General features: G+C 47.9%; 1 protein-coding gene across 1 annotated transcript in view; it reads left to right on the top strand.

Annotated features, from left to right (window-relative positions):
* The first annotated feature begins 2,808 nt into the window (after positions 1-2,808).
* The window catches only part of GTPBP1 (GTP binding protein 1), a 28,120-nt gene continuing 17,738 nt past the window's right edge, over positions 2,809-13,190 (top strand). Inside the window, exons 1-3 of the mRNA XM_011978851.1 lie at positions 2,809-3,230; positions 5,886-5,997; positions 12,962-13,142. Of these exons, the coding sequence (XP_011834241.1) occupies positions 3,039-3,230; positions 5,886-5,997; positions 12,962-13,142 (485 nt within the window). The 5' untranslated portion in view covers positions 2,809-3,038. The remainder of the gene's footprint in view (positions 3,231-5,885; positions 5,998-12,961; positions 13,143-13,190) is intronic.

Raw genomic sequence — 13,190 nt, 5'->3', positions numbered from 1 at the left:
TAAGCTACTCACGGCTGTGGTTATATTTACATATGAATAGTTTGAGGGCTTGCTGTGCAGCAATCACTGTTCTAAGTGCCTTACGTATATTAGTTCATTTGCAGCTGATTTAATCCTGTTAGATACTTTATTTATTCAAAGGAGAAAACAAGCTCTGAGAAGATAACTTGCTTAAGGTCACACACATATGGTATGTGAACCCAGTATATAGTGAATACAGAATTTGAACCTAGGCTCCAACTTTTCTTCAGAAAGACGTGTAGATGGGTAGGGTAAGGAATTCCTTCTCTAAAATGTCATAATAGAGTTCCCTGTTCAATTCAAAAGTACCTGCTCTGAGAGTTCTTTTCTGGGTAAAGGCTATAGTGCAAAGGGCATGTTTTTTAGTTCGCTATCAGCGGTCAGCACATTTTGGACTTGAACCCTTTTTTTTTTTTATGAGACGGAGCTTCTCTCTTGTTGCCCCGGCTGGAGTGCAATGACTCAATCTCCGCTCACTGTGACCTCCGCCTCCCGAGTTCAAGCCATTCTTCTGCCTCAGCCTCCTGAGTAGCTGGGATTACAGGCATGCACCACCACACCCGGCTAATTTTGTATTTTTAGTAGAGACGGGGTTTCTCCATGTTGGTCAGGCTGGTCTCGAACTCCGGACTTCAAGTGATCCGCCACTTAGCCTCCCAAAGTGTTCGGATTACAGGCATGAGCCACCACGCCCAGCCAACTTGAACTCTTTGGAAGAGCCAGTTGGTGAGATGCTATCAATCTGGGCCATATAGGAAAAGCCAAAGTCTGTTTTTAAAAATTTTCTACTCTCAATACAGCACAATACTTCTGGTCACCAAAATGTGTGGATTTCTCCCCACCAGCAACCCATCAGTTCTGCAGGGGACACCAGCTGGATGTCCTCTGGTTCAATTCAATTCGTCTCACACTGTCTACCTGGAGATACTGTCAGATCCCACTGGTTAAGGGCTCAGTCCCACAAGACTGTGCCCCTCCTTCAGAAGGCAGTTATGAGTTCAGGCCTCTAGTACGTTGTTTCGTTTTGTTTTGTTTTGTTTGTGAGACGGAATCTTACTCTGTTGCCCAAGCTTGAGTGCAGTTGTGTGATCTTGGCTCACTGCAACCTCTGCCCTCCCAGGTTCAAGGGATTCTCCTGCCTCAGCCTCCAGAGTAGCTGGGATTACAGGTGCATGCCACCATGCCCAGCTAATTTTTGTATTTTTGGTAGAGACAACATTTCACCATGTTGGCCAGGCTGGTCTCGACCTCCTGACCTCTGGTGATCTACCCATCTCCGCCTCCCAAAGTGCTGGGATTAGAAGTGTGAGCCACTGCTCCCAGCCCATATAGGATGGTGGTGAGCAATTTGGCAAGGAAGAAATTAAAAAGCACATAAGAACAGTATCAAGACCTTTGGACTCAGATGACTTCCTGTCCAAGATTCCCAGCTGTGTTTGTGCAAATAAGACTTGATAGTAAGCTGGGCGCGGTGACTCATGCCTGTAATCCCAGCACTTTGGGAGGCCGAGGCGGGCGGATCACCAGAGGTTGGGAGTCCGAGACCACCCTGACCAACATGGAGAAACCCTGTCTTTACTAAAAATACAGAATTAGCCGGGTGTGGTGGCACATGCCTGTAATCCCAGCTGCTCAGGAGGCTGAGGCAGGAGACTTGCTTGAACCCAGGAGGCAGAGGTTGCGGTGAGCCGGAGATCGCGCCACTGCACTCCAGCCTGGGCAACAAGAGCGAAACTCCATCTCAAAATTAAAAAAAAAAAAAAAGAAAAAAAGAAAAAAAGAAAGACTTGATAGTAGTGGAAAACAGGGACAAGAAGACACTTTTTTCTCAGGTAGATCCCCAAAACTGAAAGCCGTTTTCAATCCTGCCACTTGCTCACTAAAGATTTAGGGTTTAGGTCCAAATCCTAAATCTTGGATTCCTTATCTTCTCAAACATGCTCTTGTTTGCTTGATGCCTGGGACGAGTGGCCAAGGCCGACGTTATTAGACGTTGGTTAATCCCTAATTTCGCCAGGCAATGATGGCCTAGGGTTTTCCGGCTTTTGAAACAGGAATTCAAGACACTAAAACTTGTGTTGATGGCATTTTGGGTTGGGGCTTTTCACAACTGATGACTCTGGAAAAATAACCCATGGGAAACTACCTTATGAGACCCGAGATCTCGGTTTAGCAGTTCACCACAAAAGTGGTGAGGTGTTTTTTAGGCTTTTAATTTTAGCTGCTTGCCTCTGTTTTTAGTTCGTGTGATTGTCTCCGCAAAGGCAGTGAATGTAGAATTCTCCCTAAGGTCAGCATTTAATTATTGCCTCACTCTGGCTGCTATAGTATTACAACTCTTGGAACGTACAGCATCGATCCTACTATTAAAGTTGCCTGGAGCATGCCAGCACGTTGGACATCGGCGTTCCAGCGACTGCCTCAGTCACTGAATCGAGTGGGAGGCTCATTTTGCAGTTTACTATCTCCGTGAGCGGGTCCAGGCGCGGGACGTGTTCTATGACTCGATTGGGTCCTGCCCTTGTCCGTCATTGGAAGGCTTACAGCGCCTACTGTTTTTCAGTACGATTTGCAGCCTCAGCACCGCCTCTGGAAACAAGGAGAGTGAAGGGGCGTTGACAAGTAACGTTGTTTGTATTGCTCTCCTCATTGGATGGCTGTTGTGTCAGTCATTCTCTTCTCTGCTCCCGTTGGCGGGAAGGTTTCAGGCGGGTAGCGGGGACTCGGTACTGCCCCCTCCCAAGCTGGGAGCAGGGCGCGTGACGTCTCAGACATTTGTTGTTGGGGTTTGGGCCTCATTAATTATTCATTAGGTACTTGAACGCTCTGCAGGGATTGGTGGCTGAGAGGCCTGGTCGACCTTTTCTTAGCTAGAGATACGTGTCATCCAGTACGCGGCTGGAGAAGTTTTGCATAAATTATTCCGATAAGGAGTGGGGCGGAGCTCTGTGCATAGATTAGTCAAATGAGCCGGGGAGGGAGGGAAGCCGGCTACGAATTAGCCTAAGTTATTAAAGATGGCGGCGGAGCGCAGTCGTTCGGCGATGGACTCGCCGGTCCCGGCCTCTATGTTCGCCCCCGAGCCCAGCTCCCCGGGGGCGGCCAGGGCCGCGGCGGCCGCCGCCCGACTCCACGGCGGCTTTGACTCGGACTGCAGCGAGGACGGCGAGGCGCTCAACGGCGAGCCAGAGCTGGACCTCACCAGCAAGGTAGGCCCGGGCGGCGGCGGCGGGCGCTGAGGGGAGCGGGCGGCGGGCCGAGCAGTCTCCGGGGCGACGGCGGGGCCAGCGGCCGTCCTCTCCGCGGGGAGCGCGGAATGGGAGGAAGGGGCCGAGCCCGCCCACCTGCTGGTCTCCGGGACGTGCTGGGGCTTGCGGCGCGAGGGGCCGTCACCATGGTCCCCGCACCCACCTTGGCTCCCCGCGTCGCCAACCCAGCCTCCCGCCCTCCCGTCTCCCGCCGAGATCGCAACCCTTTGGCTCTGCCACGTGGAACGGGGATGCCCGATGCCGGCAGCGCTCCGCGCGGTCCCTGTCCCCGCTCAGTGCCCCTCCCCGTTCTTCGGGTCCCCGCTTGAGGGGATTCGAAGACCTAGAATCTCCTCTCCCTGGACCGCGCGGGACAGCAGAAGGGCGAGGGGGCCCGGGCAGGGGGCCGAGACGCTCGCGAAGACAGGTGGTCGAAGACAGGTAGTCGGAAGGCAGGGCAGGGTGGCAGCCGCGTCTCTTCCCAGACTCGGGAAAGGAAACAGAAAGTAGTCGCTCAGCTGGGGACGAGCATGTCCGAGAATGTCTACTTTTCGAGGCCACCCGAAACAAAATGGAAAGATGGGTAGGCTCCTTAGTCTCGCTATCCTGGGAGTGGAAGCTCATCTTGTATGAGTGGAGCAGTGAAGGACGTTTAAAACCGTGTCTTCTGAGCTGTCGAGAAGGTAGGCAGGAATTAAGGGCTCGCCAACGGCTTGACATTGTGAAGAACAGAAAAGTAAATATAAGATGTGACTGGTGTTTTGAAGGTGCTTAACGTTCCTTAGGGAAAGAATGCCAAGTTGGGAGTCAGACAGGGCTGAGTTCTCTTTCCTGCCCTACCATCGAAAGCCTCTGTGACGTTGTACAGATGGGTTGTAAAAATTAGAAATATATAATAAGACATCTAATAGTGCCTGATGCATACTAGAGACTCAGTAAATGTTTGAAGTGAACGAGATAGTTCCTAATTTCCTGTGCAGATTAAATAGCAGTAGGTAAAAGACAGAACACCAATACCACCACTTACGTGTGTAGGATAGCTACAATAGACATTTTATCCAGCTTTGAAAATATTTGTGACTTTTTATAGTTTATGGCGGCAGATTTGCATGAAACTTGGTCCTAAACTGGAAGGAACTTTCCCTGCAACCTAAGAAAGTTATTTTCAACTGCTCTTTGCCCTTCTAGTCTCAGTTGAGCACATGGAAGCCAGCTAGCCTGTCAAAGTTGGTCCTGTCTTGTGCCTTTAATGCCATAATGAGGATGGCCAAACTTAGAGAGAGGGATGGCCAGGATGATGTAAAAGACCCAGGAAACATCCAGGTTACAATTACAAGCTCTGATGAGTCAACTCAGGAAGTTACAAGATTATGGACCTGACTCCAGAGCAAACAAACTGGATGTCAACACCTGGTCAAGGTGTTGAAGAAACATGGTAGGAAATTGCAGGGCAGAGTTGCAAAGACGGTAGTACCTTCATTTCTTGACCAGCGCATTTAATATTCCTAGAAGTGTTATTTCATCACATAGCTGGGGAAGTCCTCACAATTAAAAAAAATCATATGTATATTAATATTGATGATCTCAAAAAGAAAAAGTGACGGTGTGGAGGGAGAGAAGGGTTGGATTGAATAGATTGATTCCAGAGGAACAGATTAGAAGCTGAAGGATCATATCCTTACAACAGTAAATGTGGAGACCTAAGGCTCCGAGAGCTTCCAAAGGGAGAAACACTTAGTGAATAGTGGTGGCTAGTTTCATCCAACAAGGTTTTTCTGGGAATGATTGGGTGAAGAAAACCTTGTCGTTTCACATTTATTGAGCTGTGGACTAGATGCTTTACATGTTATTATATTTGCTGTTTACAGTGGCCTTAGGATGCAGGTAGTATTAACTCCGTTTTATAGATTGAAAAACTGAAACTCAGAGTGGTTAAATTCTTTGTCCAAGGTCACACAGGAGTAGTTAGAGAATGGGGTCTGATAGCCAAATGACTTCCCCAAATAAGTGGTTGATACTTGAATGTTATTGGCAGACATTGGCAAAATGATGGTGGTAATACTCCTCGTAGTGGTAATGGTGATGGTGTTTTGTTGATGAAGATGAGTCTTGCAGGCAGTTTTCATTCCCAAATATTCAATATAGCTAAGAAGATAGAACAGAATTCTTTTGTTATCCCGGGAGCCACTGGCCTGTGGGTGGAGCGCATGGAGGTATATGAGGTAAATGTCCTGTGGGCTTCCAGATGTCAACTGCAGGTAGAAGCCTTTGGCATGTAGATGGAAGGCACTGTGCTTTCTATCCACAGTGCCATATTCTCAGTCACTTGGGTCCTGCCCCTCCTGTTAAGCAGCAGGAGGCAGGCTGCTTGTGCCCTCTTTACCACGGGTTATGGCTCAGACATACACATTTTAGTATATCATTTGGCTCATATAAGGCCTGAGGCTCAAAGGCTACTTCAGGAGAAGCAGAGAGGGCATGAAGGGGCTGTGCAGCTTTTTTAGATGAGGGTGCTGTGGGTTTCAGTCAGAATCTTTGGTTAGGCTATATTGATCGGCTTTGGCTGTGGTGCTCTTCTAGCAAGTGTGGTCCTAAGGCTGTTGGTTTCTTTTCTAGCTGGTTCTAGTGAGCCCTACTTCAGAGCAGTATGACAGCCTACTTCGGCAGATGTGGGAGAGGATGGACGAGGGATGCGGAGAGACCATATATGTCATTGGGCAGGGATCAGGTGAGCATAGTTTTCCTTTCACTTTATTTTAAAAAATTATTGGGCCGGGCGCGGTGGCCCTGCCGCCTGTAATCCCAGCACTTTGGGAGGCCAAGACAGGTGGATCACCTGAGGTCAGGAGTTTGAGACCAGCCTGGCCAACATGGGGAAACCCCATCTCTACTAAAAATACAAAAAGTTAGCTGAGCGTGGTGGCGGGTGCCTGTAATCCCAGCTACTCGGGAGGCTGAGGCAGGAGAATTGCTTGAACCTGGAAGGTGGAGATTGCAATGAGCCAAGATGGCACCATTGTGCTCCAGCCTAGGCAACAAGAGTGAAACTTTGTCTCAAAAAAAGTAAAAATTATTTAGAGCACATTTTCCCCTCTTTTTGAACTTTTCTGCTTGTGTGTCTTAGTTACAGTGATTCTTTAGTGTCTGCAGAACTGTTTGGAGTACATGAAAGTACAAAGCGAATGTTAATTCTGACCTTAGTGGCCATGATATGGTTGACTTGAAAGATTCACTTTCCAAGCAGTTTTATAGATGCTTCCTTTTTGCCTCCAGTACTCTCCATTTGCATAAGAGGAAATGAAGCACAAAGCAAAGGAACTTCTTGTCTAAGGTAATAGGGCAAGCCATAGTTAGGTCTAGAATTAAGCTTATTCCTGGGCTGCTGGAGGTCTTCCCTTCCAAGCTCTGTTTATAGATCCCATTGCTACTTATTTTCTGCTTAGCTGAGGACCTCTGTGATTCTTCTTGGTGTCAGCAAAGAAAAGATGCCCAGAATTCCTCTCTTCAGTCAGGCTCCTTGCCCCAGACCATACTGACCATTTAGTCTGGATAGCTGGGATAACAGAGGTCATCAGACACATAGACTTGTAACCATTCTGAAAGGGACTAGTTATTGTTCTCCAAGCTGCTTATTCCTTCTAACAGAACCTACTATGTTAGAGAAAGGCAGCCCTTGCAACAATCCCAGAGTATATTACGGTTTTTTTCCCCTGGATGCTCCTAGTTGACAACCTCCATACAAGACCTGCTTACCTTCGTCTTCATTATGGGATTATCTTTGCTGAAATGACAGCTGGGGATGTTAACGATTACAATTCAGCCCATACCAGCACTTGTCTCTGTCATCTTTGCAGGAAGTCCAGGTGGGCCTGGATGCATCATTAAAGAAACACTTTCCTTTGCTGAATGTAGCCTTTGTAAAGCCAGGTAGTAATTCTTTTGTAGTTTGAATTGAAGATTGAAGAAATCTCAAAACCATTCTTAAACTATTTGACACGTATCTATTAAGTATCTTCTAAGGCTTGTGACTGTTGCAAAGCTCTTTTGGAAACTTAAAATCCAGTCCCTGCCCCAAGGAGGAAAGAAGGCATATACACAAATAATCTCCATGGGAAACAGTATTTGGAAATGTAAGAGTGACATAAGGAAGAAGGATTTGCTCTCCAGATGCAGCTGTGCCTTCCTTTGAAATATCTTTCATATCTGTTCTTTCCTTCCCATCCTTGCTGCTACCTCCCTAGATGCGGGTCTTACCACCTAAAGGAAGGCATGGTCAGAGAGATAGGCAAACTAAGAGGTTGCGCATCAAGAAAGGAAGAGAGTTGATTAGCATTATCAAGTGTTACAGAGGCAGCAGTGAGTGCCAGGTTCAAAAGAAAAAACATTCCATTTGTTGACCAGGAGATCATTGGTAGCCTTTTGAAGCTTTGATGTCAGGTGCACATCTGGCCTGCTCTAATAAGATGAACCACTCAAAGATCACTTAATGATTATAGAATTTCAGGAACCACATATAGGTTAATTTTGACAAGTGTTGAGTCTGTTCTTTGAAGACCCAGATTCTTAAGACTCCCTTTTCCCCTCATGCTTTTATGTGGACTCAGTGAATTTTACCATGCCTTGACAACTCACAACTAATTAACCCACCCATGGCAAAGCGTAAGATGTCAGACATTTATTAACACATCTGTATACCCAAACATCATCCTCGAATCCACCAGGTGGAGCCATTAGATTCATAGTGATTCCTCCTGCTGGAATTATTTACAAATAGAGATCATAACTAGTTAAACAAGTTGAACATTAAACAGAAGATGAACCCAGATACAGGGCCCCAAGGAGTCAGTTTCATCAGTGATTCCCTTGCTGCTTCACCTCTGTTTATCACGTCCTTTCTCTGTAAAATGGGAATAATGACACCTTCTTCATCCTACCTCAGAGAAATTTTGCATAGAGAAATGAGACATTTAAAAATTATAACCAGTGTAGAGGAATGTGCTCTTTAAGTATACATTCTTAATGTTGTTATTTTAAAAGGGGGCAGTCTGGCCTAATCTATAGGATCTGGAGCCTGGCAGGCCTGGATTTGCCTACTGAATCTTTTCCTTGTCTTAAAATGGGGATAATAATAGAATCTCTCCCATGGTGTAGTAGTGAAGATTAAATGAGAATTCGAGGAGATCATTGGGCATAGTAAGCATTACATAAGTGTTAGCTAGTATTAGTAGTTGCAGTAATAATTGTTTTAAGGGTCCCAGGTTGTAGTTGATTTATCATGAGATTTCTTTCAAAAAGAAGGCTCATGCCTATAATGCCAGCACCTTGGGAGGCCAAGGTGGGCCAATCACTTGAGGTCAGGAGTTCGAGACCAGCCCGGGCAACATAGTGAAACCCCATCTCTACTAAAAATGCAAAAAATTAGCTGGCATGGTGGTGCACTGCTGTAATCCCAGCTACTCAGGAGGCTAAGGCACAAGAATCACTTGAACCCGGGAGGTGGAGGTTGCAGTGAGCTGAGATGGTGAGTGAGACTCTGTCTCAAAAGAAAAACAATAAAAAATAAATAAAAGTTCAGGGGACCTAGGAGGAGTATTAAGTCTTTTAAAATTATTATGATTATGATTATGATTATTATTTTTGAGACAGAGTTTCTTTCTGTCGTCCAGGCTGGAGTGCAGTCGTGCGATCTCGGCTCACTGCAACTTCTGCCTCCTGGTTTCAAGCAGTTCTCCCACCTCAGCCTCCCAAGTAGCTGGGACTACAGGTGCCCATCACCACGCCTGGCTAATTTTTGTATTTTTAGTAGGGACAGGGTTTCACCATGTTGCCTAGGCTGGTCTCGAACTCCTGACCTCAGGTGATCCGCCCCCACTTCAGTCTCCCGAAGTGCTGGGATTACAGATATGAGCCACCGCACCTAGCCGAGGAGTACTAAGTCTTTGTGGAAGAGTCAGGAAAGGCTGTGAAGAGGAGCCGCCCCTTTAATTGATTCTAAAGAATGAGTAGGAATTTTCCAGGTAGATGGAGGGAATAGTGAATGGGCAGAGGAAACCATTCTCACAAAGGTGTGGAGGCATTGGAGACAGGAATATATAGTGGACCAGAAGTAATCCAGTGGGATGAGTGGAGAGTATGAGGTCCTGCGTGGTAGGAGGAGAGGCTGGGCAGAGGAAGGCAGGGCTCAGATTCTCAGGGTCCTTAAATGCCAGGCCACAGAGGTTAGACTTTTATTCTGAAAGTCTAGGGAGTCTTTGCAGCCTGTAGAAGAGGAGAATACATATGAGAAAGGTAACTGAGCCGGCAGGATGGAAATCTGATTAGAGTCTGGCATGGCTGAATATGTGGCCTTTAGTAATTGGACCTCTGCAGCTTTTCTCCTCCACCTTTGTCTCCACCTCCACAGAGTAAGGAATGTGATGCATGCTGGAGACGGGTAATGTGACTGACCGAGAGCCCTGATGGACAAGGTGACATTGTTGATAGCCCTTGGTGGGGAGCAGGACCTGAAAGAACAGGGGCAGGGGAGATTGAATAGAATTTTGCCAGCCTTCTCAGGAACACTCCCAGCAAGCCCTTCTCTAACCCGGAAGGCTTTCACAGCTCACTTGGCCATGCATTTAGAAACTACTCATCCCAGCCGCTCCCTCTTTGTTCATTTGTTTTACATTTTACAAACATTTGAGGACTTGATGTAGGAAAGGCATTGGTTGTGGGGCATCAGGAAATTGTTGCGGTATGTTCCTTGTTTTCAAGATGCTTATGTGTTGTGCGGGGAGGGGAGGATGTGTATCCAAAACACTGTTGCACAAGGCAGTACTTTGCAAATGTAAGGGAGACACAGACGTTTGTGGGCAGAATGAGTAGGATTTTGCCAGGAGGAGATGCACTGTTAGGCTTCCAGGATAGGAAATCATGAGCAAAGGTATAGAGCTAGGACCCTGCAGAGAACCCCAGCACAAGGAAGGGGAGTGCTGCGTGTGTGATGGGGCCGCTTGCACTGGGACAGAGCTTACAAGGAGAGAGTGAGGAGGGAGTATGGCACAAATGGGGAGGCTGTTAAGCAGCTGGGCCTGGGGAGCCATTCAGAGGCTTTGACTTGAAGTGACAGCATCAGAGCTGTGCTTTATTTAGGACCTTAAGGGGTTGGTTGGAGGGAATAGACTGAATTTGTAAAGACAAAAGTTAAGAGTCTGTTGTGGTGGTTCAGGTAGAATAAGAGCCTGAATCAGGCTGGTGGCTGTGGATTGGCAAAAAGGGCAGACATCAGGGAAGGAGGCAAGGTAAAATGCTAGAATCAGCAGGACTGGACTGAGAAGACTGGTGGCTAGAGAAGATGGTATTGTCATTGTCAGAAATAAAGAAGGAACTGGTCAGGCAGTAAGAGGAACCCTTGCTCTGGAGGAAAAGGCTCTAGGTTTGGAATCTGAAGACCTGAACTCATGGCCCCTCCCAGCTCTGAGATCTCCCTAGGTTCTTTTTACCCCACTGTTAATAGGGAACAGTAATGCCTACCTCATAAGATTACAGTGAGAAATAAAATGCTTTATTAACATTGTTAGTGTTTGTGCTGTTTAAAAGAGGGTTGGGGTGGGTGTTGAATTTGGATATCAGACTTCTAGGAGTTATCATCCAGGCAGTTGGAAATTCAGTCTGGAGTTCTGGGCATAGGATGGTGTTAGGAATGAGTGTTTTTATAGTTTTCAAAATGACAGCTGAAGCCATAGAACAAGATGGCCAAGGGGAAAGTTTGGAGAAAACAGAACAGGACCACTGACAGACTACTGGAAAAGACTGGCATTCAGGAGACAGGAGCCGGGGGACAGGGGTGGGGAGGCACATCAGGAGAGGTCAGGTGATGCGCGAGCAGGGCAGGAGGGAAGTGCTTCAAGAGGGAAAGGCAGAGTGGCCAGCAGTATCGAATGTTGTGGGAGTCAAGAAGAGGGCATTAGATAGAGAGTTTAGAAGGCCACTGGTGGGCCAGGCATGATGACTCACGCCTGTAATCCCAGCACTTTGGGAGGCCGAGGTGGGCGGATCACTTGAGGTCAGGAGTTCGAGACCAGCCTGGCCAACATGGTGAAACCCTGTCTCTACTAAAAATACAAAACTTAGCCGGGCATGATGGCGGGCTCCTGTAATTCCAGCTACCTGGGAGGCTGAGGCAGGAGAATCGCTTGAACCCGGGAGGCAAAGGTTGCAGTGAGCAAAGATTGTGCCACTGCATTCCAGCCTGGGTGACAGAGCGAGACTCCATCTCAAAAAAAAAAAAAGAAGGCCATTGGTGGCATGTGACAGCTGTGGTTTCTTCTGTAGTGGGCAGATTCCCAGTGAGTAGATGGTGGGGTAGTACAGTCAGCATGCGTTGATGACTCTCGAGATGTTTGATGGTGAAAGGAAAAACAGGAGATGGTAGCTTTGCAGATAAGCAGGGGCAAGGGAAAGGGGGTGGTTTTCCTTTCCTTAGTTTAGGAGCTTGTTTGGAGTGGGAGGAGGAGAAGAAGAGACAAGGAGAATACTTGGTGTGGGGGAAGAGAATCACACATGCTGAAGGGGTTAGCCAGCTAGGGAAGGAACAGGGGCGCTTGGAGACAGGACAGCTGGGAAAGGCTGAGGGAGTGATTGTGGAAATTAAATCCAACACGTCACGGAAAGCAGCTGACAGGTTGTCATGTAGTAGGAGCTCAATAACTGTTTCGTCGGTTGGTCCTGCCTTCTGTCTGATTCCCTTCCTTGTCCTGAGCTCAAACTCATTTCTCCAGCTGCTTGCTGGACATATCACCTGAGCCACCTCAGTTAAAAATCTTATCTCTAAATTGTTTCTGAGTTCCTCCCCCATTTTCCTCCATCTTTCTGTCGTCATCATCTCTTGCCTGCATTATTAGAATTACTTCCTAACTGGACTCCCCCTTACTGGTCTCTCACTTGCTGGTGCACACTCGGCACTGCTACCCAGGAGATCTTTTTAACCCACAGCCATCTGATCATGTTACTCCCCTCGTCAGCCCACGGGTGTCTCACTGCCTGGTGCAGAAGGTGTGTCGCTGCTGTCTGTTGCTGCTGTCCGTCTGTTGTGCTGCTTCCACCTCTCATGTGGTCTCCCGCCACTCCATGTCACCCATCCTGCTCCCCAACACACTGAGCTGCTTCCTGGTCCCTGAACGTGCCATGATCTGCCACGCCACGCTTTGTTCCTCTGGCTAGGATGTCCTTCCTCCTTCTGCAGGCCCAGCACTTGTTGACCTAGCTTGGCATCAGTCCTCTGCAAAACTGTCCTCGGCTTCCCCAGGCAGTGCTTTATGTTCTGTTCGCACAGTCCTAGAGTGCAGCACTCGAGCTGTATTGCAATTAATTAATTTCCTGTCTGCCTCCCCCACTGGGCTGTGAGCTCACTAGGGGCACCTGTAGTCCTAGTACCCAGCATGAGGCTTGGCATAAAACCTGGGAGAACCTCAGTGACTGTTACTGAATGAATTAGCGAATGCTCTGCTTGATGGGGAGGTCTGTGGCACTGTCATGTTTTAACTTGGTGTGTGCCCAGGTTTTCTCTCAGGTAGAAAGGACCCCGGGGGTTCCTCTGCAGTGCTGGGGTCACGGGGTGGTGGCCTTTGTTAGGTGGGGTTCCTGGCTGGCTGGTTGGCACGCTGGTTGGTCAGGACTCTCTCTCCTGCTGATGTCTGGGCTCTTGTCACCAGATGGGACTGAGTATGGGCTGAGTGAAGCTGACATGGAGGCCTCCTACGCCACAGTGAAGAGCATGGCGGAACAGATAGAGGCCGATGTCATCCTTCTGCGGGAACGGCAAGAAGCTGGGGGACGCGTGCGTGATTACCTGGTCCGGAAACGAGTAGGAGACAATGACTTCCTGGAGGTCAGGTGAGGAGGTCTCAGGATGGTTTGGGGTCCCCATTCTTTTTTTCTTTT

The sequence above is a fragment of the Mandrillus leucophaeus genome, unplaced genomic scaffold (genome assembly GCF_000951045.1).
Source record: "Mandrillus leucophaeus isolate KB7577 unplaced genomic scaffold, Mleu.le_1.0 Scaffold2, whole genome shotgun sequence".
Classification (NCBI taxonomy): Eukaryota; Metazoa; Chordata; class Mammalia; order Primates; family Cercopithecidae; genus Mandrillus; species Mandrillus leucophaeus.
The sequence above is the reverse complement of the archived record's forward strand: the minus strand, read 5'-3'. Positions and strand labels throughout refer to the sequence as shown.